The sequence below is a fragment of the Heterodontus francisci genome, chromosome 5, assembly GCF_036365525.1.
Source record: "Heterodontus francisci isolate sHetFra1 chromosome 5, sHetFra1.hap1, whole genome shotgun sequence".
NCBI lineage: Eukaryota > Metazoa > Chordata > Chondrichthyes > Heterodontiformes > Heterodontidae > Heterodontus > Heterodontus francisci.
Genome location: NC_090375.1, coordinates 71196959 through 71223377, shown reverse-complemented (window position 1 = coordinate 71223377; position 26419 = coordinate 71196959). Strand labels below are relative to the sequence as shown.

Sequence of the window (26419 nt, the reverse complement as noted above, 5' to 3'; positions counted from 1 at the left end):
GAGGATTCAGCGATCGTAATGGCATTAAATGTCAAAGGGAGATGGCTAGATGCTCTCCTGTTGGAGATGGTCATTGCCTGGCACTCGTGTGGCGCAAATGTTACTTGCCACTTATCAGCCCAAGCCTAGATATTGTCCAGGTCTTGCTACATTTCTACACAGAGTGCTTCAGTATCTGAGGAGTCACGAATGGTGCTGAAGATTGTGTAATCATCAGCGAACTTCCCCACTTCTAATCTTATGATTGAAGGAAGGTCATTGATGAAGCAGCTGAAGATGGTTGGGCCTAGGACACTACCCTGAGGATCTCCTACAGTGATGTCCTGCAGCTGAGATGATTAACCTCCAACAACCACAACCATCTTCCTTTGCACTAGGTATGACTTCAACCAGAGGAGAGTTTTCCCCCTGATTCCCACTGACTCCAGTTTTGCCAGGGCTCCTTGATGCCATACTCGGTCAAATGCTGCCTTGATGTCAAGGGCAGTCACTCTCAACTCACCTCTTGAGTTCAGCAATTTTGCTGTGTTTGAACCAAGGCTGTAATGAGGTCATGAGCTGAGTGGCCCTGGCGGAACCTAAACTGAGTGTCGGTGAACAGGTTATTGCAAAGCAAGTGCCGCTTGATAGCACTGTTGACACCTTCCATCGCTTTACTGATGATTGACAGTAGACGGATGGGACGGTAATTGGCTTGGTTGGACTTGTCCTGCTTTTTGTGTACAGTACATATCTGTGCAATTTTCTACATTGCTGTTGTAGCTGTACTGGAACAGCTTGGTTAGGGGCGTGGCAAGTTCTGGAGCACAGGTCTTCAGTACTATTGCCGGAATGTTATCAGTGCCCATAGCCTTTGCAGTCTCCAGTGCCTTCAGTCGTTTCTTGATATTATGTGGAGTGGATCAAATTGGCTGAAGACTGGCATCTATGACTCAGGAGGAGGCCGAGATGGATCAGCCACTCAGCATTTCTGGCAGAAGATTGTTGCAAAGATTGTTATCAGCGGTAGATGGGAGTGTGGAATTCGAGACACACAGATCAGCCATGATCTTATTGAATGGCGGAGCAGGCTAGAGGGGCTGAATGGCCTACTTCTGCTCCTAATTTGTATGTTCGTATGTAAATGCTTCAGCCTTATCTTTTGCACTGTTGTGTTGGGCTCCCCAATCATTGAGGATGGGGGTATTTGTGGAGCCACCTCCTCCAATTAGTTGTTTAATTGTCCAGCACCATTCGACTGTGGCAGGACTGCAGAGCTTAGATCTGATCCGTTGGTTATGGGATTGCGTAGCTCTGTCTATTGCATGCTGCTTACGCTGTTTGGCATGCAATTAGTCCTGGGTTGTAGCTTCACCAGGTTGACACCTCATTTTGGTGCTGCTCATGCCTGGTGCTGCTCTCGGCATGCCCTCCTGCACCCTTTGTTGAACCAGGGTTGGTCTCCTGGCTTGATGGTATTGGTAGAATGGGGAATATGCCAGGCCATGAGGTTACAGATTGTGGTTGAGTACAGTTCTGCTGCTGCTGATGGCCCACAGCACCTCATGGATGGCCAGTTTTGAATTGCTAGATCTGTTTGAAATCTATCCCATTTAGTACGGTGGTAGTGTCACACAACACAATGGAGGGTATCCTCAATGTGAAGATGGGACTTTGTCTCCACAAGGACTGTGTGTTGGTCACTTCTACCAATACTGTTATGGACAGATGCATCTGCAGCAGGCAGATTGGTGAGGACAAAGTCAAGTATATTCTTCCCTCTTGTTGGTTCCCTCACCACCTGCCGCAGACCCAGTCTAGCAGCTATGTCCTTTAGGATTTGACCAGCTCGGTCAGTAGTAGTTGTATCGAGCCACTCTTGGTGATGGACATTGACGTTCCCCCACCCAGAGTACATTCTGCACCCTTGCCACCCTCAGTGCTTGCTCCAATTACTGTTCAATATGGAGGAGTACTGATTCATCAGCTGACGGGGTGGGGGCAGTAGGTGGTAATCAGCAGGAGGTTTCCTTGCCCATGTTTGACCTTATTGCCATGAGACTTCATGGGGTCTGGAGTCAATATTGAGGACTCCCAGGGCAACTCCCTACCGACTGTATACCACTGTGCTGCGCCACCTTTGCTGGGTCTGTCCTGCCGGTGGGACAGGCCATACCCGGGGATGGTGATGGCGGTGTCTGGGACATTGTCTGTAAGGTATGATTTGGTGAGTATGACTATGTCGGTCTGTGGGACAGCTCTCCCAACTTTAGCACAAGCCCCCTGATATTAGTAAGGAGGACTCTTCAGGGTTGACAGGGCTGGGTTTCCCGTTGTCGTTTCTGGTGCCTAGGTCGATGCCGGGTGGTCCGTCCGGTTTCATTCCTCATTTACTTCTTGGCGGTTTGATACAACTGAGTGGCTTGCTAGGCCATTTAAGAGGGCATTTAAGAGTCAACCACATTGCTGTCTGCTCCTTCTTTATTTGTTCTTGGGTATGCATGTCTCTGGTGAGGCCAGCATTTATTGCACATCCCTATTTGCCCTTGAGAAGGTGGTGGTGAGCCACCTTTTTGAACCTCTATAGTCTGTGTGATGTTGGTACACATTGTGACGGTGTGCACAGTAAAAGCCTGCTACCTGACCCGGACCTGACGACGTGTCGGGTTCAGGTCGGGTCGCACTTCCGGGTCCGGCATTCAGCCTCGGGTCGGGTTGGGCCAGATCGGACACGCTCTATCACCACCCCAGGTAAGTGACTCTCATGTTAAATTACTTTTTGGATTTTAAAGGTGGTTTTGTTACAGTTATTTTAAGCTTGTGCAGGTAAGGAACAAAGTTAAAAATGGAAGGTGGGTTAACTGATGGTCGGGTCGGATTGAGCGCGGGAAAAAATAGAAGGACTCGGGCTGGGTCAGGCTCGGGGTCGGACGGGGTTCTGTCGGGCTCGGGTTGGGTCTCATTTACAGACCCGAGCAGGCCTTTAGTGCACAATGCTATTTTCTGTAGCAGTTTGATATAAATGAGTGGCTTGCTAGGCCATTTCGGAGGGCAGTTAAGAGTCAACCACATTTCTATAGTTCTGGAGTCACAGGTAGGCCAAACTGGGTAAGGATGGCAGATTTCCTTCCCTGAAGGATATTAGTGAACCAGATCTGTTCTTACAACAATATGGTAATTTCATGATCATTATTGATGAGACTAGCATTTTATTCCAGATTTACTAGTTGAATTTAAATTCCCCCAGTTGACCTGGTGGGAGTTGAACTCATGTCTCCAGAGCATTGTCCGGGCCTCTAGATTACTAGTTCAGTAATATTACCATTATGCTACTTACCCCCTATCTAATAAGGTACTACTTCCTTCTCTGGTACTATCTAACACTCTCACTCCTTTATGCACCTTATTCCTCTTCTCTACTCCTATATTCTAATGCCCATTCCACTGCCAAATTAGTTTAAACCCTCCCCAACCACTTCAGTGATCTTCTTCATCAGGACATTGGTCCCAGTCCAGTTGAGGTCCCTTTTGAATAGGCGCCTCCTGCCCCAGAACTGGTCCCAATGCCCCAAGAATCTGAATCCCTCCCTCCTGCACCATGCCTCATGCCATGTTTTGGTCCTCCCTATCTTTCTATTTCTATTCTCGCTAGCGCATGGCACTGGGAGTAATCTAGAGATTACTACCTTCGAGGTCCTACTCTTTAACTTCCTCTCTAACTCCTGAAAATCTGACTGTAGGACCTCAATACTTGCTCTCGCTGTGTTGTTGGTACCAACATGCAACACAACTTCTGGCTCACACCCTTCCCCCTGCAGAATATTCTGCACCTTCTCTGTGATGTCCTTTACCCTGGCACCAGTGAGGCAACACATCATGCGGGATTCACAATGACTGTTACAGAAATACCTGCCCCCAACTATGGAACCTCCTATAATGACTGCATTTCTACTCTTTGCTGTGTCCTGCTGTGCAGTCCCTTGACCATTCGTGCCATGGTCAGGACTACACTCCTTCAAAGTGTTGACACTCCCAGCTGTGTCCAATGCTGAGTACCGGTTTGAGAGTGGTACATACCCTGAAGACGCCTGCACCTCCTGCCTCATCCTACTCTTCTGGATTGCCACCCATCTACTATCCTGAACTCCGTCTGCCTGTGGGATGGACCACCTCCTGGAACATACAATCCAAGAAACTCTCATCCTCCCTGCTCCTCCACCGTGACTCCAGCTCAGAAATCCTGAGCTTGAGCTCAAGCAGCTGGAGACACTTCCTACACACATGGTCCTCCAAGACACATGAAGTGTTCTAACATTCCCACATGGCGCAGGAATTGTAAGCAATAGGTCTCAACTGTCCATGCATAATCTAAGAAAAAAATCTCTATTTTCTCTCTTAGAATCGAGTCAATACCTTGTATAAACTATTAATTTGAATTAATGCCTGTACACCTGCTATGTGCTAATACACTTAATACTTATTCCCTTACTGTTATTTTTAACCTGATTGAAATTTTATTAATTAGCTTAACTAGCTAAGCTGTAAATTTAATACAGTACTTTATTGTTTTCCAGTTGTAGTTTTCACCACTGCCCTAGTTTAAAAAAAATCTTAACAGTCACCAACTAATAACCTACCTGCTGTCCTCTGATGTCATTCCTTACTTTTTTGGAAATACACCAATCAGGTCTACACCGTTCCCCCGTGCTCGCTCTCTCTCTTTTAACCTCTGCCACCACTGCTGGTGTCTGATCAGGTCCACATTGCTCCCCCATTCTCTCTCGCTCTCTCTTTTATCCTCCGGGGTCGCTGCTGGTGTCGCTGATCTGGTCCACGTTTCCAAAGAGAGTTCTGTCAAGAGAGTACTGATGAAAGATCATTGACTTGAAATAATAACTCTGTTTATTTCTCCACAGATTCTGTCAGACTTGTTGAATGTTTGTTCTGTTGTTATTTTTGTTTCTAAGATGCTGTTCTGTACAATTGCTATTTACTTTTTAAGGCTCCTTTCATTTACAAACATGGACATCTTTTTCTGTCATTTCAGAATGCTTAGAAAACCTAGTTTTCTTGAACCTGAGTAACAACAAGCTAACAACTTTACCTGAAGAGATATACAGGTAGAGGATTTGCTAACCTATTGCATTGTTACAGTAGTACCTCTCTACAATTAAGCTGCCACATCAAGTAAAAAGTGTTTATCTGCACACTTACCTCCCCTCTATTCTGAAGGTGAAGTCTATGACTGGGCTGTGGTTCTGCAGATATTGTCAGCATTTCAGTAGCCCACCCATTCTTCATGTATGTTCCTAGATAGTGGCCATTGGCAATTGTTTAACATTGGCAGTAGCACTACAGGCAAGCCTATTCCTGTCCTCACCTGACATCCTCACATGGCCACTTTTCAGCAGGTAACATTGGATAGTAGGCAGGAGCAGGAGCCCTGATTGAATTGTGCTTTCCCCTTATCCAGTCCTGGACATTGAGGTCAGTAATGATATACCAATTCCTGCCCTGGCTTAGCTAACTAGCTAAGTAGCAAATATAACCCCACTATTCAAGAATGGGGGTAGGCAGAAAACAGGTAACTATAGGCCAGTTAGCTTGTCGTCTGTCATGGGGAAGGTGTTAGATTTGATCATTATGGAGGCTATAGCTGGGTACTTCGAAAACCCAAGGTAATCGGGAATAGTCAGCATGGTTTTGTGAAAGGGAAATCAAGGTTAACCAATTTATTGGAGTTCTTTGAAGGAGTAACATGCGCTGTGGATAAAGGTGAGCCCGTTGACATACTGTACTTGGATTTCCAGAAGGCATTTGACAAGGTGCCACATAAAAGGTTATTGTGCAAAGTAGGAGCTCATGGTGTAGTGGGTAACATATTAGCATGGATAGAAGATTGGCTGGCTGGCTGGCAGAAAACAGAGAGTATGCATAAATGGGTCCTTTTCTGATTGGCAGGATATGACGAGTCGAGTCCCGCAGGGGTCTGTGCTGGGGCCTCAACTTTTCAAAATTTCTATCAATGACTTAGATGAGGGGAGGGATGGCATGGTAGCTAAATTTGCAGTGACATAAAGATAGGTAGGAGAGTATGTTGTGAAGAGGACATAAGGAGGTTGCAGGCTAATATATATAGGTTGAGGGAGTGGGCAAAAACCTGGCAGATGGAGTATAATGTAGGAAAATATGAAGTTGTTCACTTTGGCAGGAATAATAAAAAAGCAGAGTATTACTTAAATGGAGAACGATTGCAGAACTCTGAGGTGCAGAGGAATCTAAGTGTTCCAATGCATGAGTCACAAAATGTTAGTATGCAGGTACAGCAAGTAATAAAGAAGGCTAATGGAATGCTATCCTTTATTACGAGAGGAATTGAAAATAAAAGTAAGGATGTTATGCTTCAGTTATATAAGGCATTGGTGAGACCATATCCCGAATACTGTGTGCAGTTTTGGTCTTTTTGAAGGAAGGGTGTAAATGCATTGGAGGCGGTTCAGTGAAGGTTTACTAGATTGATACCTGGAATGAGCGGGTTGTCTTATGAGGAAAGGTTAGACAGACTGGGCTTGGTTTCATCGAAGTTCAGAAGAGTGAGGGGAAACTTGATTGAAGTTTATAAAATCCTGAACGGTCTTGACAAGAACAAAGAACAGTGCAGCACAGGAACAGGCCATTCGGCGCTCCAAGCCTGCGCCGATCTTGATGTGGATGTGGAAAGGATGTTTCCTCTTGTGGGTGAGTCCAGACTAGGGGGCACTATTTTAAAATTAGGGGTCGCCCTATTAGGACAGAGATGAGGAGAATTTTTTTCTCTCAGAGGGCTGTGCGACTTTGGAGCTCTCTGCCTCAGAAGGTGGTGGACGCGGGGTCATTGAATATTGTTATGGTGGAGGTCTTGTTAGGCAAGGGAATCAAGTGTTATCGGGGGTAGATGGGAGTGTGGAATTCAAGACACAAACAGTTCAGCCATGATCTTATTGAATGGCGGAGCAGGCTAGAGGGGCTGAATGGCCTACTTCTGCTCCTAATTCGTATGTTTGTAACTCAGCACCTATCAGAAACTAAATCTGAGACTTTGAGGTTTATATGGTTCTGTACTACATGCTGTGTATGTACACACTAAATCGTAGAGGCACCTAAATAGTGTGTTTTTGACCAATTCTTGAATCTCTGAGTCTCCATAATAATTAGGAGCTCCTGATAGTAACTCATTAACTTCCAGAAGGTTTGACACTTTTTGGATTAATGCACCAATATTGTCAAGCCATAGGAACATACGTCACCGGAATGTAGAAATGTACAGGTTAGGGAAATGTCAGTCCATCTCGCTGGTCCAAAAGGTCGTAAACAGATCACACAGTCCATACATAAGTACACTGCAGTACAGTACATGGGTGTACAGTACACTGGCGACCACTGACATTGGTTACATAGGTATTGTGAGTTCCGTGAGACATCAGTAAATAGGTTGATCCTTAATGTCATATAGAAATCTTTTAGAAATGCCTTTTTATTATAAATTGGTTACAATTAGAATAGATGTAAGGTACATCAGACCATATAGTCCCCTGCAGAGGATACCTTTTGAGTCTATTATTGTTTGAAAATGCAGTGGAGCACACTTAAAAGGACAGCACCATGTCAATAAGGTTGTTAGAAAAGCTATTTCCCTTTGTTTACAAATATATAAACAAATGTCAGAATCCTATGGAGATCTGTTAAATTAGATCCAGTTTAAGATCAATTTTTCTTCGGTAAATAAGGACTTAGCTGTAGAGGGCACCACTGTACCACTACAAATAATGAATTTCACATTTTGATTGTTTTGCAGGCTGACAGAACTCAAGTATCTTACTGTGAATAACAACCAACTGGAGAGCATGCCAAGCAAACTTTGTCTGCTGCAACAGCTTTGTGAACTACATTTAGCAAACAATAAACTCAAATCACTTCCACATGAGACTGGATATTTGACTAATCTTAAGAAGCTTTCTGTGCCAAGAAACCAAATCCAGGAGCTCCCAGAAGTAAGTTATTATGATAGAGAATTTTATATATTCCAGAACTTGAGCAACAGCTGGCGTCACTGTGGCGCATCTGTGAGGTTGAGAGCTTTGTGGATAGCACGTTTATAGATGTGGTCACCCTGTGTAGGAGTCCCCTGAGTGCATCTCATTCTCCACCAATGTTCAGTTCTGAATGCTGAGGAAAGTGATGGTTTATCTGGGGAGTACTGGCTGAGCCAAGTCCATGGCACCACGGCCGGCTCAGCTGCATAGGGGTGGGGGGGTGGGGTACAAAGAAGACTGGAAGAGCAATAGTGATAGGCGATTTGATAATTAGGGGGAATAGACAGGCATTTCTGTGGCCACTGACATGAATCCAGGATGATGTGTTGCCTCCCTGGTGCCAGGGTCAAGGATGCCACTGAACGCATGCAGAACACCCTGAGCGGGGTGGGTGAACAGCCAGCAGTTGTGGTCCACATTGATACCAATGACATAGTAGGAAAAGGGATGTGGTCGTGCAGTCAGAGTTTAGGGAGCTAGATAAGAAATTATTAAGCAGGACCTCAAAAGTACTAATCTCCGGATTACTCCCGGCACCACTTGCAAGTGAGTATAGAAATGGGGGGATAGAGCCGATGATTGCGTGGCTGGAAAGATGGTGCTGGAGGGAAGGCTTTAGATTCCTGGGATACTGGGACTAGTTCTGGAGCAGATGGGACCTGTTCTGGAGCAGACAGGTTGCACCTGAAAAAAGCTGTTGACAAATTTCCTTGCAGGGCGATTGGCTAGTGCTATTGGGAAGGTTTTAGACTAACTTGGCAGGGGTGTGGGAACCTGGAGATAATACAAGAGAGGAACACCACGGTGCACAGAGATTTGGGAGAGACAGATTGCACTAGAGTAGGAAATAGTAAAGTATTAGTTGGGGTCAAAGTAAGAGGAAAAGTAATAAAATCTAAATTAGGGTTATTGTGCATGTATGTGAATATGTGGAGAGTGGCAAATAAGGTTGCTAAGCTGCAGGCACAAATAGCCACGTGGAATTATGATGTTGTGGTGATAACAGAGACCTGGCTCAAAGAAGGGCAGGACTGGGTGCTAAATATTCCTGGATATAAGGTATTCAGGAAAGATAGGAAAAGAAGGAAAGGAGGCTGGGTGGTAGTTTTGATTAAGGAGAACATTGCAGTGCTGGAGGAAGAGGATGTCTCAGAGGGGTCAAGGACAGAATCTAATGAACAAAAAAGGTGTAATTACATTGCTCGGTGTTCGACTGGCCACCAACAGGGGGAAAGATGTAGCGGGACAAATTTGCAAGGAAATTACAGAGAGGTGCAGGAATTATAGAATGGTTATAATGGGGGAGTTTAATTATCTGAATATTGACTGCAATAGTAGTTGTGTAAAGGGCAGAGAGGTGCAAGAGTTCTGGAGTGTGCTCAGAAGAATTTTCTACAACAGTATGTTACCAGTCCAATAAGAAAGGAGGCACTGCTAGACCTGGTTCTTGGGAATGAGGTGGGCCAAGTGGATCAAGTGTCAGTAGGGAACAATTAGAGGACAGTGATCAGTATATCATAAGGTTTAGGTTGGCTGTGGAAAAGGGCAAGGAACAATCCAGAATAAGAATAATTAACTGGGGGAAAGCCAATTTCAATGGGGTAAGAATAGATCTGGCCTAGATAAACTGGAATCAATGGTTGGCAGGCAAAACGGTAACTGAACAATGAGCTGCCTTTAAAGAAGAGATAGTTTGGGCACAGTCAAGGTCTATTCCATGAAGAGGAAAGGTAGGGCAAACAAATCCAGAGCTCTTTGGATGACGAAAGAGATAGAGATTAAGATGAAGAAGAAAAGAGTGCTTATGATAGATGTCAGGTGGATAATATAATCGAGAACCAGGTGGAATATAGGAGGTTCATAGGGGAAGTGAAAAAGTAAATAAGAGAAGTATGAAAAGAGATTGGCAACGAATATAAAAGGGAATCCAAAAGTCATCTAGAGGCATATTCAAAGTAAAAGGGTGGTAAATGGAGGAGTGGGGCTGATTAAGGACCAAAAAGGGGATTTATGCATGGAGGCAGGCTGAGGTATTAAATGAATACTTTTCATTTGACTTTACCAAGGAAGAAGATACTGCATAGGTCATGGTGAAAGAGGAGGTAATTCAGACACTTGAAGGATTTAAAATTGATAAAGAGGAGGTATTGGACAGGCTATCTGTACTTAAAGTTGATAAGACACCAGGACCAGATGCTGCCAAGGATACTGTGGGAAGTGAGAGTGGAAATTGTGGAGGCACTGGCCATAATTTTCCAGTCTTATTTAGATTCAGTGGTGGTGCCAGAGGACTGGAGAATTGCAAATGTTACACTCTTGTACAAAAAAGGGTGTAAAGATAAGCCCACCGACTACAGGCCAGTCAGTTTAACCTTAGTGGTGGGGAAGCTTCTAGAAATGATAATTCAGGGCAAAATTAATAGTCACTTGAGCAAATGTGGGTTAATTAAGGAAAGCCAGCACGGATTTGTGAAGGTCAAATCGTGTTTAACTAACTTGCTGGAGTTTTGTTGATGAGGTAACAGAGGTGGTTGTTGAGGGTAATGCTGTTGATGTGGGTACATGGGCTTCCAAAAACATTTGATAAAGTGTCACACAACAGACTTGTGAGCAAAGTTATAGCTCATGGAATAAAAGGGACAGTAGTAACAGATACAAAATTGGCTGAGTGACAAGAAACAGAGAGTAGTGGTTATTGGATGTTTTTCGGTTGGAGGATGGTTTATAGTGGATTTTCCCAAGGGTCGGTTTTAGGACACTTGCTGTTCCTGATCTATATTAATGACCTAATCCTTGGTGTGCAGGGCACAGTTTCAAAATTTGCGGATGATATGAAACTTGGAAACATTGTGAACTGTGAGGAGGATAGTGTAGAACTTCAAAAGGACATAGACAGATTGGTGGAATGGGCGGACAAGTGAAAAATGAAGTTTAGTGCAGAGAAGTGTGAAATGATTCATTTTGGTAGGAAGAATGCAGAGAGACAACATAAAATAAAGGGTGTAGTTTTAAACGGGGTGCAGGAGCAGAGGGCCCTGCATGTAGTCATGAGGATGTGATATGCTGGAAACCTACATTAAACTTAAAAAAAGGAAAGCTGGAATATTGCATACATCATTTACAAAGATTTTGCCACAGCTAAAAATAGCTGTCACCATTTGCATTTGAACGGATTTCACATTCCAAGGCATCAAAGTGGAGACGCATGTCTGATTAGCCTTGACCCAAAACAATGGCTTGCTCTGTTGATTGAACTACCTGAGATTGCTTACATTCAAAGCCATCCTGGGACATTAACATTGAAAAGGCAAACCCCTCCAGGGATAAACATTGGCACCATGAGGCCTGAGAGAGATTGAGATTCCTAAACTTGAATCTCAGCAGAAGGCACTAGAGAACACACTGAGAAAGTCACGTGATTGCCTTCTATCTCTGTTAAAGCTGGGAGTTTCTCTTGGACAAGACAGACAAGTTCCAGAGAGACTCAATCTGTGCAGAAGCCAGAAGGGATCTCTCTCTCTCTCTTTCTCCAGAAGACCTTGTGCGAAGCCTGGCTTACGGCTGCAAGATCCAAGACAAAGACCCCAGGAAGGAAACCCTTTGCTCAACTGTCTCCAAGAGCAGCTATCAATCCAGAACTTCAGGACCACAAATTCAACCAGAAGACCATTAAAGTTACTCGACACCACAGACTAATTATTCCTTTTTATTGATCGCAACTCTATCCCAAATCACTATTCTTCTCCATTCTGTAATCTGTTGATGTGTGTGATTGTTGTGTGAATGAGTAAAGGTGGAGCGTAATTTTATTATTTTATTTAGATTGGGTTTTTGGTTAAGTACAATAAAATTCAGCTCTTGTTTAAACTCAAGAAAACCTGTACGATTGGTGCTTTTACGATCACAACAAAAGTAAAAAGTAAAACACCCACGGAAGTGGTAACCACATCCACTGTTTAAAAAAAGAATAAAACTGTTGCGGTCAAACAAGAGGAAGGACAAGACGGGAGCCTTGCGACCCTTCCTCACCTGATCGTGACACTGTATATGTGCATAAATCATTGAATGTGGCAGGACAAGTTTAGAGCGCAGTTAATAGAGCATATAAGCTTCATTAATAGGGTCATAGAGTACATAGAGGGGCAGCACAGTGGCGCAGTGGTTAGCACTGCAGCCTCACAGCTCCAGCGACCCGGGTTCAATTCTGGGTACTGCCTGTGTGGAGTTTGCAAGTTCTCCCTGTGTCTGCGTGGGTTTCCTCCGGGTGCTCCGGTTTCCTCCCACAAGCCAAAAGACTTGCAGGTTGATAGGTAAATTGGCCATTATAAATTGCCCCTAGTATAGGTAGGTGGTAGGGAAATACAGGGACAGGTGGGGATGTGGTAGGAATATGGGATTAGTGTAGGATTAGTATAAATGGGTGGTTGATGGTCGGCACAGACTCGGTGGGCCGAAGGGCCTGTTTCAGTGCTGTATCTCTAAACTAAACTAAAAGCAAGGAAGTTATCTCAAACTTGTATAGAACTCTGATTCAGCCTCAACTGGAGTATTGTGTCCATTTCTAGGAGCCACACTTTATGAAAGATATGAAGGCATTAGAGAGAGTGCAGATTCACGAGAATGGATCCAGGGATGAGGAACTTCAGTTTCATGGGTGGATTGTGGAAGTTGGGACTGTTTTCCTTGGAGAAGAGAAGGTTGAGAGGAGATTTGATGCAGTTGTACAAAATCATGCGGGGTCTAGACTATGTATATGGAGAAACTGTTCCCATTGGTGGAAGGATCAAGAACAAGAGTGCAAAAATAAAGGAAATTTGCAAAAGAAACAACGGCGACATGAAAAACGTTTTCATACAGTTAGTGGTTAGGATTTGGAATGCACTACCTGAGAGTGTGGTGGAGGCAGGTTCAATTGAGGCATTCAAGAGGGAATTGGATTGTTATCTGAAAAGGAAGAATGTGCAGGGCTATGGGGAGAAGGCGGGGTGTGGCATGAGGTAAATTGCTCTTTCGGAGTGCCAGCACAATCATGATGGGCCAAACAGCCTCCTTTTCTGCTGTGACAATTCTGTGAAAAACAGTGTTAATTTCCACAGGGATTCTCCCAATCATCTGCCATAACCTCAGTGGAAGATCCATAGAAATTCCAGCGAAATGACATGAACTCCATTTTTCTAGGTTTCCATGGATATTCCGTGGAAGTTACGTTAGGCAACTGGGCCATCTCTGATGAAAATTCTACACCTTTAGAATGGGCAGACTCCTAGCAGAATAGGGACACAGCTAAACACAGGAAAGCAAACAAGTCAGAGGGAATACAGCGGAAGTAAGTTTCAAGGGAGTAAGACCAGGATGGATGGCCTCTACTTTAATGCCAGGAGTATTACAGGTAAAATGGATGAGTTAAGGGCAAGGATTGACATGTGGAATTGTGATATAGTAGCCATCACGGAGACATGGTTGAGGGAGGGGCAGGATTGGTAGCTCAATATCCCGGGACATAGAATCTTCAGGTGAGACAGAGGAGGGGGTAAAAGAGGAGGGGGCAATCCAATATTAGTGAAGGAGTCAGTTACTGCAGTAAGGACAGATGATATCTTGGAGGGGGCATCAAATGAAGCTTTATGGGTAGAGTTTAGGAATAAAAAAGGGACAGCCACATTGCTAGGTGTTTGTTATAGACCCCCAGATAGTCAGCAGAAAATTGAGGAGCAAATATGTGCGCAATTCGCAGAGGTGTGTAAAAATAATAATAGGGTAATTATATTAGGTGATTTCAACTTTCCCAACATTAATTGGGATAGTCATCATGTTAAGGGCTTAGATGGAGTGGAGTTCTTTGAATGTATACAGGAGAACGTTTTGGTTCAATATGTAGAGGATCCAACAAGGGAGGGTGCAGTGCTGGACCTAATTCTGGGAAATGAAGCCGGACAGGTGGTTGATGTGTTGGTGGAGGAGCATTTTGGTGATAGCGACCACAACATGGTACAATTTAAGCTTGTTATGGAGAAAGAAATAGACAAGTTGCAAAAAAAGGTTTTGGATTGGGGCAAAGCGAATTTTAGTAAAATAAGGCAGGATCTGGCCAAGGTAGACTGGAAAGAGTTACTTGTCGGGAAATCTACAGAAGAGCAGTGGGGGGCATTCAAAAAGGAAATGGGGAGGCTACAGGTCCAACATGTTCCCTCTAGGGTAACAGGTAGGAGCAACAAGCCCAGAGAACCATGGATGACCAGAAGCATTCAGGGTACGATGAGAAGGAAAAGAGAGGCTTTTAGCAAATACAAGGAGAGCAAATCAACGGAAGCATTAGTGGAGTACAGAAAGTGTAGGATGGAGCTTAAGAAAGCAATTAGGAGAGCAAAGAGGGGATATAAGAAAGCTCTGGCTGGTAAAAGTAGGGAAAATCCCAAGATATTCTATAAGTATATCAATGGGAAGAGGATAACCAGGGAAAGAGTAGGACCCATTAGGGACCAAGGGGGAAATCTGTGGGTGGAACCAGAGGACATTGGTAGGGTGTTGAATGAATACTTCACATCTGTCTTCACTCAAGAGAATGAGGATGTAGATATGGAACTCATAGAGAGAGACTGTAAGGTTCTTGAGCAAATTGTCATAGGGAGTGACAAGGTATTGGAGGTTTTGGCAGGCTTAAAAGTAGACAAATCTCCAGGTCCGGACGATTTGTGTCCCAGGATGCTGTGGGAGGCGAGGGTGGAGATTGCAGGGGCTCTGACCCTAATTTTTAATTCCTCTCTGGCCACGGGGGAGGTGCCAGAGGATTGGAGAACAGCTAATGTGGTCCCACTATTTAAGAAAGGTTGTAGAGATAAGCCAGGGAATTATAGACCAGTGAGTCTCACATCAGTGGTAGGGAAACTATTGGAGAAAATTCTGAAGAAGAGGATCTATCTCCACTTGGAGAGGCAAAATTTGATTAGGAATAGTCAGCATGGCTTTGTCAGAGGGAGGTCCTGCCTAACAAATTTGATTGAATTTTTTGAGCATGTGACCAGGTGTGTAGATGAGGGGAGTGCAGTTGATGTAGTTTACATGGATTTTAACAAAGCCTTTGACAAGGTCCCACATGGGAGACTTATAAAGAAAGCAAATGCACATGGGATACAGGGTAACTTGATAAGGTGGATTCAAAATTGGCTTACCTGTAGGAGACAGAGAGTGATGTCAGACGGCTGTTTTAGTGACTGGAAGCCAGTGTCCAGTGGCGTACCACAGGGGTCTGTGCTGGGTCCCCTATTGTTTATCATTTATATAAACGACATAGATGACTATGTGGGGGGTAGGATCAGTAAGTTCGCGGATGACACAAAGATTGGCCGAGTAGTTAACAGTGAGGTTGAGTGTCTTGGGTTACAGGAAGATATAGATGGGATGGTCAAATGGGCAGAAAAGTGGCAGATGGAATTTAACCCTGAAAAGTGTGAGGTGATACACTTTGGAAGGAGTAATGTGACATGGAAGTATTCAATGAATGGCTTGACACTGGGAAGTTCCGAGGAACAAAGGGACCGTGGCGTGTTTGTCCATAGATCTCTGAAGGCAGAAGGGCAGGTTAATAGGGTGGTGAAAAAGGCATATGGGACACTTGCCTTTATCAATCGAGGCATAGATTACAAAAGCAGGGAGGTCATGTTGGAGTTGTATAGAACTTTGGTAAGGCCACAGCTGGAGTACTGTGTGCAGTTCTGGTCGCCACATTATGGGAAGGATGTGATTGCACTGGAGCGGGTGCAGAGGCGATTCACCAGGATGGTGCCTGGGATAGAACATTTAAGCTATGAAGAGAGGTTGGATAGGTTTTGGTTGTTTTCGCTGGAGCAGAGAAGACTGAGGGGTGACCTGATCGAGGTGTACAAGATTATGAGGGGCATGGACAGGGTGGATAGGGAGCAGCTGTTCCCCTTAGTTGAAGGATCAGTTACGAGGGTACACAAGTTTAAGGTGAGGGGCAGGAGGTTTAAGGGGGATTTGAGGAAGAACTTTTTTACCCAGAGGGTGGTGATGGTCTGGAATGCACTACCTGGGAGGTTGGTAGAGGCGGGTTGCCTCACATCCTTTAAAATGTACCTGGATGAGCACTTGGCACGTCATAACATTCAAGGCTATGGGCCAAGTGCTGGCAAATGGGATTAGGTAGACAGGTCAGGTGTCTTTAATGCATCGGTGCAGACTCGATGAGCCGAATGGCCTCTTCTGCACTGTATTATTCTATGATTCTGATTCTGTGATTATATATTGATAGAGAGAAAGCACTTGCATTTATATATCTTATCTCATTCTCTGGAAGAGACAAAGTGCTCTACAATCAATGGATTACTTTTGAGCGCCTGTTATGTAGATAAACATGGTAAACATTTTTGTGCACAGTAAGTCCAAAAAAATGTAGTGAGATGACTGTCCAGATAATGTGATTTTCGTGGTGTTTTTTGAGAGAGGGATGTTGCCCAGCTCAAGGGAGAACTCGCAACTCTTCTTCAAACAATGTCATTGAATATCATTGCATTCATCTAAGCAGGCAGACAGGACTTTGAGTTAAAATCTCAGTTGAAAGCTGGCACCTCTTGGCAATGCAGCACTCTCTCAGTACTGTCCGTTTAGGTTATGTGCTTAAATCTGCAGTGGGGCTTGAACCTTGAATCATCTGACACAGGTGAGACTGCTGCCAACTAAGTCAAGCTAAAATATATATAATTTTATGTGCTGTCAGTCCAAAATGATAGGCATATAAAAGATCTTCACATAACCAAATAAGCTGTTCCGTAACAAAAAATCTGAGTGAAAATGCTTACTAATAAAACATTTGGCTCACTTCTGAAAACTGCTGTTAGTTATTTACTCCAGACTGCGTTGGTTTGGTAAAGAGAGCTGCTCCACAGATAGTTGGAATTTGTTGTTGTCTCAGTAGAGGGCTAAGATGACCTTTATGATCAACCCTAGTGTTATAGCTTAATTGTTTGCAGGAGGGACCAACCTACTTATATAACAGCAATGTCACTAAGCCAAAAAAAACAATATTCAGGAGTTTTTGGTAGAGTGGATTTAATGTTTTGGTATCATAGTAAATAGTGATATTCTTAAATTACTATGTAATTAAGGGTGATCAACATATGTGTATGATATTCCGTTTTGGAAAACGAGATGCCTATTTCATGACAAAATTTAAGAAAAAACAGGGATGAGAAAAGGCTATTGAGCCCAAAGCTGTTCATTCCTCTAGTATGTTAATACTTATATCATGGCATCTAATTGCATTTTGAATAACCCTAACATTCTTGTCTCCTATTACCTCGATAGTTGGATTATTCCTAACATTTATCAGTACATATTTTTTTCCTGCAGTCTGTTATAAATTTCTTTACATTTATATCCTTTGGTGTTACTTTCTTAGGATATTTTGAAGTAATAATTTTATTTTATCTATATCCTTTAATATTTTTTATCTGTTAGTGAGTTCCTCCTTATCCACATTCATTCTAGACTGTAAAGTTCAAGGTTCTGTAATCTTACTTCCGAGTGGATCCCTTTTATACTTAGGCTCAGTTTTGTTCCAAATTTCTGTAACTGTTATGTAGTTTTTTAATAGGTATATATTTTTGTGGTATGGTGCAGTGACCAAAACTAAAACTGTAATTGAAGCCATGATCTTATCAAATGGCGGAGCAGGCTCGAGGGGCTGAATGGCCTACTCCTGCTCCTAATTTGTATGTTCGTATTTTGAATATTTTTAAATCTTGAGTTAGATTCTTGATTGACAAGCGAGTCAAGGGTTATGGGGATAGACGGGAAAGGAGAGTTGATGCCATAATCAGATTAGGCATGATTTTATCAAATGGCGGAGCAGGCCCGAGGGGCCAAATGGTCTACTCCTGCCCCTAATTCCTATGTTCGTATCTATGTATGTTCATATGTTTCACTGCTTCTGTAGATACATATTCCAGCTATGGTGGCATAATATTTTGAAAATAGTTTTACCACATTGTCTTGGCAGTGAGAGTAATGTGTCTGCTATTATTCCCAGCTCTCTTTTCCAAGGCTACTTGTGCAAATTCAGTTCCTTTCATTGCATACTTACCTATCACATTTTTTTTCAAACTATATTCATCAGTGTGTTAAAGCTACTTTTGCTGTGTTTTGACTTGGTGGATGAGGACTTGGTGGATGATGAGTCCAGGGAAGGGAGTGTAGATAGTCTCGGTCATGTCATTATCAAAAAGGAGGAGGTGTTGGGTGTCTTGCAAAGCATTAAGGTAGATAAGTCCCCAGGGCCTGATGGGATCTACCCCAGAATACTGAGGGAGGCAAGGGAAGAAATTGCTCGGGCCTTGACAGAAATCTTTGTATCCTCATTGGCTGCAGGTGAAGTCCCAGAGGACTGGAGAATAGCCAATATTGTTCCTTTGTTTAAGAAGGGTAGCAAGGATAATCCAAGAAATTATAGGCCAGTGAGCCTTACGTCAGTGGTAGGGAAATTATTAGAGAGGATTCTTCGGGACAGGATTTACTCCCATTTGGAAACAAACAAACTTATTAGCGAGAGGCATCATGGTTTTGTGGAGGGGAGGTCGTGTCTTCCTAACTTGATTGAGTTTTTTGAGGAAGTGACGAAGATGATTGATGAAGGAAGGGCAGTGGATGTTGTCTAAATGGACTTCAGTAAATCCTTTGACAAGGTCCCTCATGGCAGACTGGTACAAAAGGTTAAGTCACACGGGATCAGAGGTGAGCTGGCAAGATGGATACAGAACTGGCTCGGTCATAGAAGACAGAGGGTAGCTTTTCTGAATGGAGGGCTGTGACTAGTAGTGTTCCGCAGGGATCAGTGCTGGGACCTTTGCTGTTTGTCGTATATATAAATGATTTGGAGGAAAATGTAGCTGGTCTGATTAATAAGTTTGCGGACGACACAAAGGTTGGTGGAGTTGCAGATAGTGATGAGGATTGTTAGAGAATACAGCAGGATATAGATCGGTTGGAGACTTGGGCGGAGAAATGGCAGATTGAGTTGAATCCGGACAAATGTGAGGTAATGCATTTTGGAAGGTCTAATGCAGGTGGGAAGTATACAGTAAATGGCAGAACCCTTAGGAGTATTGACAGGCAGAGAGATCTGGGCGTACAGGTCCACAGGTCACTGAAAGTGGCAACGCAGGTGGATAAGGTAGTCAAGAAGGCATACGGCATGCTTGCCTTCATCGGTTGGGGCATAGAGTATAAAAATTGGCAAGTCATGCTGCAGCTGTACAGAACTTTAGTTAGGCCACACTTAGAATATTGCGTGCAATTCTGGTCGCCACCCTACCAGAAGGACGTGGAGGCTTTGGAGAGGGTACAGAAGAGGTTTACTAGGATGTTGCCTGGTCTGGAGGGCATTAGCTATGAGGAGAAGTTGGATGAACTCGGATTGTTTTCACTGGAACGACGGAGGTGGAGGGGCGACATGATAGAGGTTTACAAAGTTATGAGCGGCATGGACAGAGTGGATAGTCAGAAGCTTTTTCCCAGGGTGGAAGAGTGAGTTACTAGGGGACATAGGTTTAAGGTGCGAGGGGCAAAGTTTAGAGGGGATGTGCGAGGCAAATTCTTTACACAGAGGGTGGTGAGTGCCTGGAATCTGCTGTCGGGGGAGGTGGTGGAAGCAGGTACGATAGTGACGTTTGAGAGGCATCTTGACAAATACATGAATAGGATGGGAATAGAGGGATTCGGTCCCCGGAAGTGCAGAAGGTTTTAGTTTAGGCAGGCATCAAGATCAGCGCAGGCTAGGAGGGCCGAATGGCCTGTTCCTGTGCTGTACTGTTCTTTGTTCTTTGTCTGATTGTGCAAGACCTCTGCACAACTCCAATTAATATCTCCCCTGGGCTTAACATTACAGGGTAGATTTTATAAATTTGCTCCTCTGCTTTAATAAATGGAAAATCAAACAGGGAGCAGTGACCTCCACGTGTGAATTTTCAATTCATCATAACATCACATCAAGCTCAGCATTGGGAACATAAATTCATAAAAGCTACACTCATAGCTCTCCTGAATACTCTGTTTTAAAAACAGTATTTTTTTTAAATCAACCCCTTGTTCCACCCTAGATTCTGTGGCTTTTAGTTAAAATATACATTTTTAGCTACAATTTTATCAAAAGCTTTCTGGAAATCTAAATGAATTATCTCATCGTACCATTTATGTGTTTAATTTTTACAACATTCTCAAATAAATTAAGGGGATTGTTTTCGCCAGGATCATAGAATCAGAATGGATACAGCCTGAAGGAGACCATTCGACCCATCGTGATCGTGCCAGTTTTTTGCAAGAGCAACTCAGCTAGTCCCACTCCCCCAACTTTTCCCTGTAGCCCTGCAAATCTTTTCTGTTCAGATAATTATCCAATTCTTTTTTGAAAGACATGAGTGAATCTACCTCTACCAAACTCTCAGGCAATGTGTTCCAAATCCTAACCACTTGCTGTGGAAAAATTTTTTTTTCCTCCTGTCACCTTTGGTTCTTTTGCCATTCACCTTAAATCGGTCCTGTGGTTTTATATGATTCCGCCAATGGGAGCAGTTTTTCCCTATCTACTGTGTCCAGACACCTCATGATTTTGAACACCTCTCTTAAGTCTCCTCTTAATCTTCTCTTCTGGAAAAAGAACAGCCCCAGCTTCTCCAACCTATCCTCATAACTAAAGTCCTTCATCCCTGGAACCATTCTCATAAATATTTCCTGCGCCCTCTATAATGTCTTCACATCCTTCCTAAAGTGTGGTGCCCAGAATTGGACACAATTCTTCAGTTGAGGCCGAACCAGTAATTTATAAAGGTTCACCATAACTTCCTTGCTTTTGTACTATATGCTTCTATTTATAAAGCCCAGGATCCCATATGCCTTATTTAATCGCTTTCTCAACCTGCCCTGCCACCTTCAATGATTTCTGCACATATACCTTCAGGTCCCTCTGCTCCTGCACCCTCTTTAAAATTGTATCCTTTAGCTTATATTGGGCTGGATGCTATAGGCACGCTGCCGAAATAGGCAGAAGGCAAGAAAAGTGGTGGCCTGCACACTCGGGGTGCACGTCGCGGGGCAACTGCAATCCTAGACACGGTGGCTCATTAATGTGCCTGGGGCGGCTGCCCCCCCCACCATTGCGCATTCACCAGTGCCATTTTTAAAGGGTTTAGACCCCCAAATGACAATTTAAATTTTTTAAGATAAAGTCCCTTAAAAATTATTTTAAATAATTAGAAAAATCTTTCCATCCCTTCTCCCACCCCCCCGCAATAGCTTGACATGAACAGGGCCAACATCCTTGCTGGGAGGTTTGCTAGTACTGTTGGAGGGGGGTTTAAATTAACTTGGCAGGGGGATGGGATACAGAGTGGAGGTACAGTAGGGGGTGATGCACAGTCAAATATAGAAGAGAAACTGAGTCAGTCTGGAAGGCAGAGCAAATATAGACCTGTTAAGGCACAAGTGAAAAATGCAAGGCTGGATTGCATCGATTTTAATGCAAGGAGTCTTACTAGTAAGGCAGATGAATAGCACATGGGATTATGATATTGCTATCACAGAGACATGGTTGAGGGAGGGGCAGGACTGGGTATAGAATCTTCAGGCAAGACAGGGGAGGGGGTAAAATAGGAGGTGGCATTGCACTGTTGATCAAGGAGTCAATTACTGCAGTAAGGAGGGATGATATCTTAGAAGGTTCCTCAAATGAGGCCATATGGGTAGAACTTGAACAAAAAGGGGGCAATCACTTGGCTGGGAGTGTACTACAGGCCTCCAAACAGTCAGGGAGAGATAGAGGAGCAGATATGTCGGCAAACCTCAGAGAGGTGTATAAATGATAGGGTAATAAGAGTAGGGGATTTCTACTTCCCCAATATCAACTGGGATAGTCTTAGTGCAAAAGGCTTAAAGGGGGCGGAATTCTTAAAATGCATACAGGAGAGGTTTTTGAACCAGTATGTAGAAAGTCCTACAAGAGAAGGGGCAGTACTGGACCTAATCCTAATGAATGAAGCCGGACAAGTGGTAGATGTGTCAGTGGGGGAGCATTTCGGGGATAGTGACCATAACTGTAAGATTTAAGGTAGTTATGGAAAAGGACAAAGATGGAACTGGAAATAAAGGTACTGAATTGGAGGAAGGCCAATTTCAATATGATAAAACAGGATCTGGCCAAAGTGGACTGGGAGCAGCTACTTGTAGGAAAGTCTACATCAGACCAGTGGGAGTCATTCAAAGAGGAGATAGTGAGAGTTCAGAGCCAACATGTACCCGTTAAGGTGAAGGGTAGGACCAACACGTCCAGGGAACCCTGGATATCAAGGGATATAGAGGATTGGATAAGGAAAAAAAAGGAGGCTTATGGTGGATTCAGAGCGCTGAAAACAGCGGAAGCCTTAGAGGAGTAAAGAAAGTGTAGGGGGGTCCTTAAAAAAGTAATTAGGAGAGCGAAGAGGGGACATGAAAAAACACTGGCGAGCAAGATAAAGGAAAATCCTAAGGCGTTTTGTAAGTATATTAAGGGCAAGAGGATAACCAGGGAAAGAGTAGGGCCCATTAGGGGCCAACGTGGCAATCTGTGTGTGGAGCCGGAGGACATAGGTGAGGTTTTAAATAATTAATTTTCATCTTTGTTCACTGTGGAGAAGGACAATGTAGGTGTAGAGATCAAGGAGGGGGATTGTGATATACTTGAACAAATTAGCATTGAAAGGAAGGAAGTATTACCTGTTTTAGCGGGCTTAAAAGTGATAAATCCCCAGGCCCAGATGAGATGTATCCCAGGCTGTTATGTGAGGCAAGGGAGGAGATAGCAGGGGCTCTGACACAAATTTTTAAATCCTTTCTGGCCACAGGAAAGGTAGTTCTTCCTCATATTCCCCTGCATCTCTTACCCAAAACCTGCAATCTGTTCCCCTAGTCCTTGTACCATTAGTTAATGGGAACAGTTTTTCCTTATCTAAATTATCTAAGCCTGTCATAATCTTGTACATGTCTATTAAATCTCCCCTCAATCTCCTTTGTTCTAAGGAGAATAACCCCAGCTTTTCCATCCTAACCTTGTAACTAAAATCACCCTTCCCTGGAACCATTCTGGTAAATCTCCTCTGCACCCTGTCAAGAACCCTCACATCCTTCCTACAGTGTGGTGACCAGAACTGGACGCAGTACTCCAGTTGAGGCCTAACCAGAGCTTTATAATAGTTCCGCATAACTTTCCTGCTTTTGTATTCTATTCCTCTACTTATGTATAATCAACCTGACATCTGTCATATGCACATTTTTCTGCTTTATCTTATTCTCTATTTCTTTTGTCATAAGGGAGCTCTGGCTTTGGTTGTCCTACCTTTCCTCCTCTGTACTCAAATCATCTCCGCGGGCGGCACAGTGGCGCAGTGGTTAGCACCGCAGCCTCACAGCTCCAGCGACCCGGGTTCAGTTCAGGGTACTGCCTGTGTGGAGTCTGCAAGTTCTCCCTGTGTCTGTGTGGGTTTTCGCCGGGTGCTCCGGTTTCCTTCCACCACCAAAAGACTTGCAGGTTGATAGGTAAATTGGCCATTATAAATTGCCCCTAGTATAGGTAGGTGGTAGGAGAATATAGGGACAGGTGGGGATGTGATAGGAATATAGGATTAGTGTAGGATTAGTATAAATGGGTGGTTGATGGTCGGCACAGACTCGGTGGGCTGAAGGGCCTGTTTCAGTGCTGTATCTCTAAATAAAAAAAAAAATAAAGGAAGTGAATTATTTCATCATAGTTTTGCCTGCCAATTCCTGATTCCAATTTACCTGGGCCAGATCCATTCTCACCCCACTGAAATTGGCCCTTCCCCCAATTAATTATTTTTATTCTGGATTGCTCCTTGTCCTTTTTCATAGCTAACCTAAACTTTATAATACTATGATCACTATCCCCTAAATGTTCCCCTACTAGTACTTGATCCAGTTGACCCACCTCATTCCCCAGAACCAGATCCAGCAATGCCTACTACCTCGTTGGGCCAGAAACATACTGATCTTCTCCTTGTAAACCATACTGGTTGTTTCTTGTTATATTGCTGTACCCCTCCAGCCTGACACTTAGAACAGGTTCTATTACTTTACCTGTTATTCATTTTTATAGTCAATTGAACTACTCTTGAATTATCCTCTTCTTCTTAGACATTCTCTCTGGAACAAGGATGACTTTCTTTCACTCCAGGATCATGGGTCCTTAGGTGACTCAATAGTCCAATTCTGGATCCACACACTCTGCCACAGGAGGGGCAGGTGGCATTTGGTGAGGCGAGTGAATGGGATGCTCAAATTTCCGAACGCTCCTTCCGCTGTTTGCACTTGGTTGCTGCCTGGGCATGTCAACGCTGTTCGAAATGGCTGGCACCTTCGCGGATGCTTCTTCTCCATTTTGAACGGTCTCGAGCAAGAGATTCCCACGAATCAGTGGAGATCACATTTTTTCTGGGAGGCTTTAAGGACATCCTTGTAGCATTTCCTCTGCCCTGCTGGTAGCCTCTTGCCGTGACGGAGCTCAGTAGAAAGCTTGTTTTGGGAGTCTTGTGTCAGGCATGCAGACAATGTGGCCTGCCCAATGTAACTGCTAGCCATGACCAGTGTCTCAATTCTGCGGATGTTGGCCTGAGAGAGGACACTGATAGGATTAATATTGTTCACCATGCCACTCATTAAGTTCCTTCTACCTGCTATATGCCTGGTGAAGGCACAAACTTGTGCTTGTCAGTTAACTAATGACCGACTGCATAGCCTCCTATTCAGCGTATATTAAAAGAAGGGTTCAGCCACTGGACCCGATAGAGCTACTTTTATTAAACACTTAAATGTAAGCATTTCTACCAATTATAAGCAATGTACTAAAGTGTAAATTTTATCGCCAATTACAAGCAGTAGTTAACAGCACAACAGCACAACCTCATTATCAGTGTCTAGGATGAAAAATATGGTCAGTCTTCCTCCGATCAATGGTACCGGTGTTTCAAATCATCCCGAGAGCTGTGCCTGACCTGGCTCCTTAGTTGTCTTTATATTGGGTTTGAATGTATGTTTTTCACAATTACACTGCCTGCCACCCAAACCCATGCTCCTTTAGAATCACTTCAGTACTATTTTACTGGGTCTGGAGGTTTGATGGTCTCACTCAAAAATACAATGGGCTGAATCTTATCAGCCACATGGAGGCAGGAAGGTGGGGAATTTCTGAAAGTTTCGTGCTGGGTAGATGACCCAATGTTGTTTCCCCCACCGAGTGATCTTGCTGTAGGCGGGTTCAGACCAGCAAGGGCTATCCGCCCGGCAGCAGCAGGTAGCCAATTGGAATCAATTAACTTCCCACTGGGGGGCAAATTGGTGACACCGCCGGGATCTTTCTGATGAAAAACAGTTCACCTCCACTGAGGCTGATGTCTGGCAAGTGCCTGGAGGCAGCCTCCCAGCGGCTGGCCAGGGGGCCATTGACGCCTCCTTTAAATCCCTCCATCCCAGATCAGAGGGCCAAAGATGCAGCTGCAGGCCATCCTGTGGCAATGTTTCCCCTCCATAATGATAGCCTAGCAGCTGTGGCCACGCTATTTTTAAAAATTCAAATGTCTTCAGAGGGCCCCTCCCTCTTGAGACGCCCTTGCAGACCCCACCTACATCTCCCAGTGGGACTGCCAGCTGTCCACAGTCTCAGGCACTCCGATTGACTTTCTGGCCTGAAGAGCCCACCCGCCGTCCTTAATTGGACGCCAAACGCAGAGGCGGCCTGTAAATTGGCTACCTCCGGGAAGATCGCGTAGGCAGGTAGTCTTCAGATGCCATTAGGGTTGGGACCCGGAAATGATCCTGGCCTACATTTAAAAACAATATCAGGAAGATTTCGCCTCAAGGATCCTTAAAACCACAAGGCTGACAGTCACAAGATGTAGAGAGAGCAATATTTGAATTGATAACACACCAGACATCCTTATCTTCTTGTGTAAGCTGATGGGTTGGCAGTTTCAAACTGCTGTACAGCAGTTTTTTAGTCAAAACAAACCAAGCAGCTTTTGTTCCTTAATTTAGCTATTTTCCAAAGCATGTTGGATAAAGGCACTAAATTCATTTCTCACACCAACTAATTAGTATCCTCCTTGGGGTGGTGGTAATTGGGGAGTGTCAGTCAAAGTGACTCCAAGATGACTTACTTGGGAGTGGAAGTTAGGAATCAAGTAAAGCTTCTGTGGAAAACTTGATAATCCAATCCCTGAACTACCAATGTCTGGGGCACTGTTGAAAATTGACAAGATAGCCTAGCTTACTAATGGAACCTGAATAGGTACATCTGTCAATGAGGGTTAGAATTC

General features: G+C 44.0%; 1 protein-coding gene across 4 annotated transcripts in view; it reads left to right on the top strand.

Moving 5' to 3' along the window:
• lrrc69 (leucine rich repeat containing 69) overlaps positions 1-26419 on the top strand; it is a 104132-nt gene that overhangs the window by 23356 nt on the left and 54357 nt on the right. For all 4 annotated transcript variants that reach the window (XR_010974966.1, XM_068030824.1, XM_068030823.1 and 1 more), the window contains exons 3-4: positions 5027-5099; positions 7814-8009. Coding sequence is in view for 3 of the 4 variants with exons in the window: in XM_068030824.1 (XP_067886925.1) it covers positions 5027-5099; positions 7814-8009 (269 nt within the window). In the remaining variant the exon portion in view is untranslated. The remainder of the gene's footprint in view (positions 1-5026; positions 5100-7813; positions 8010-26419) is intronic.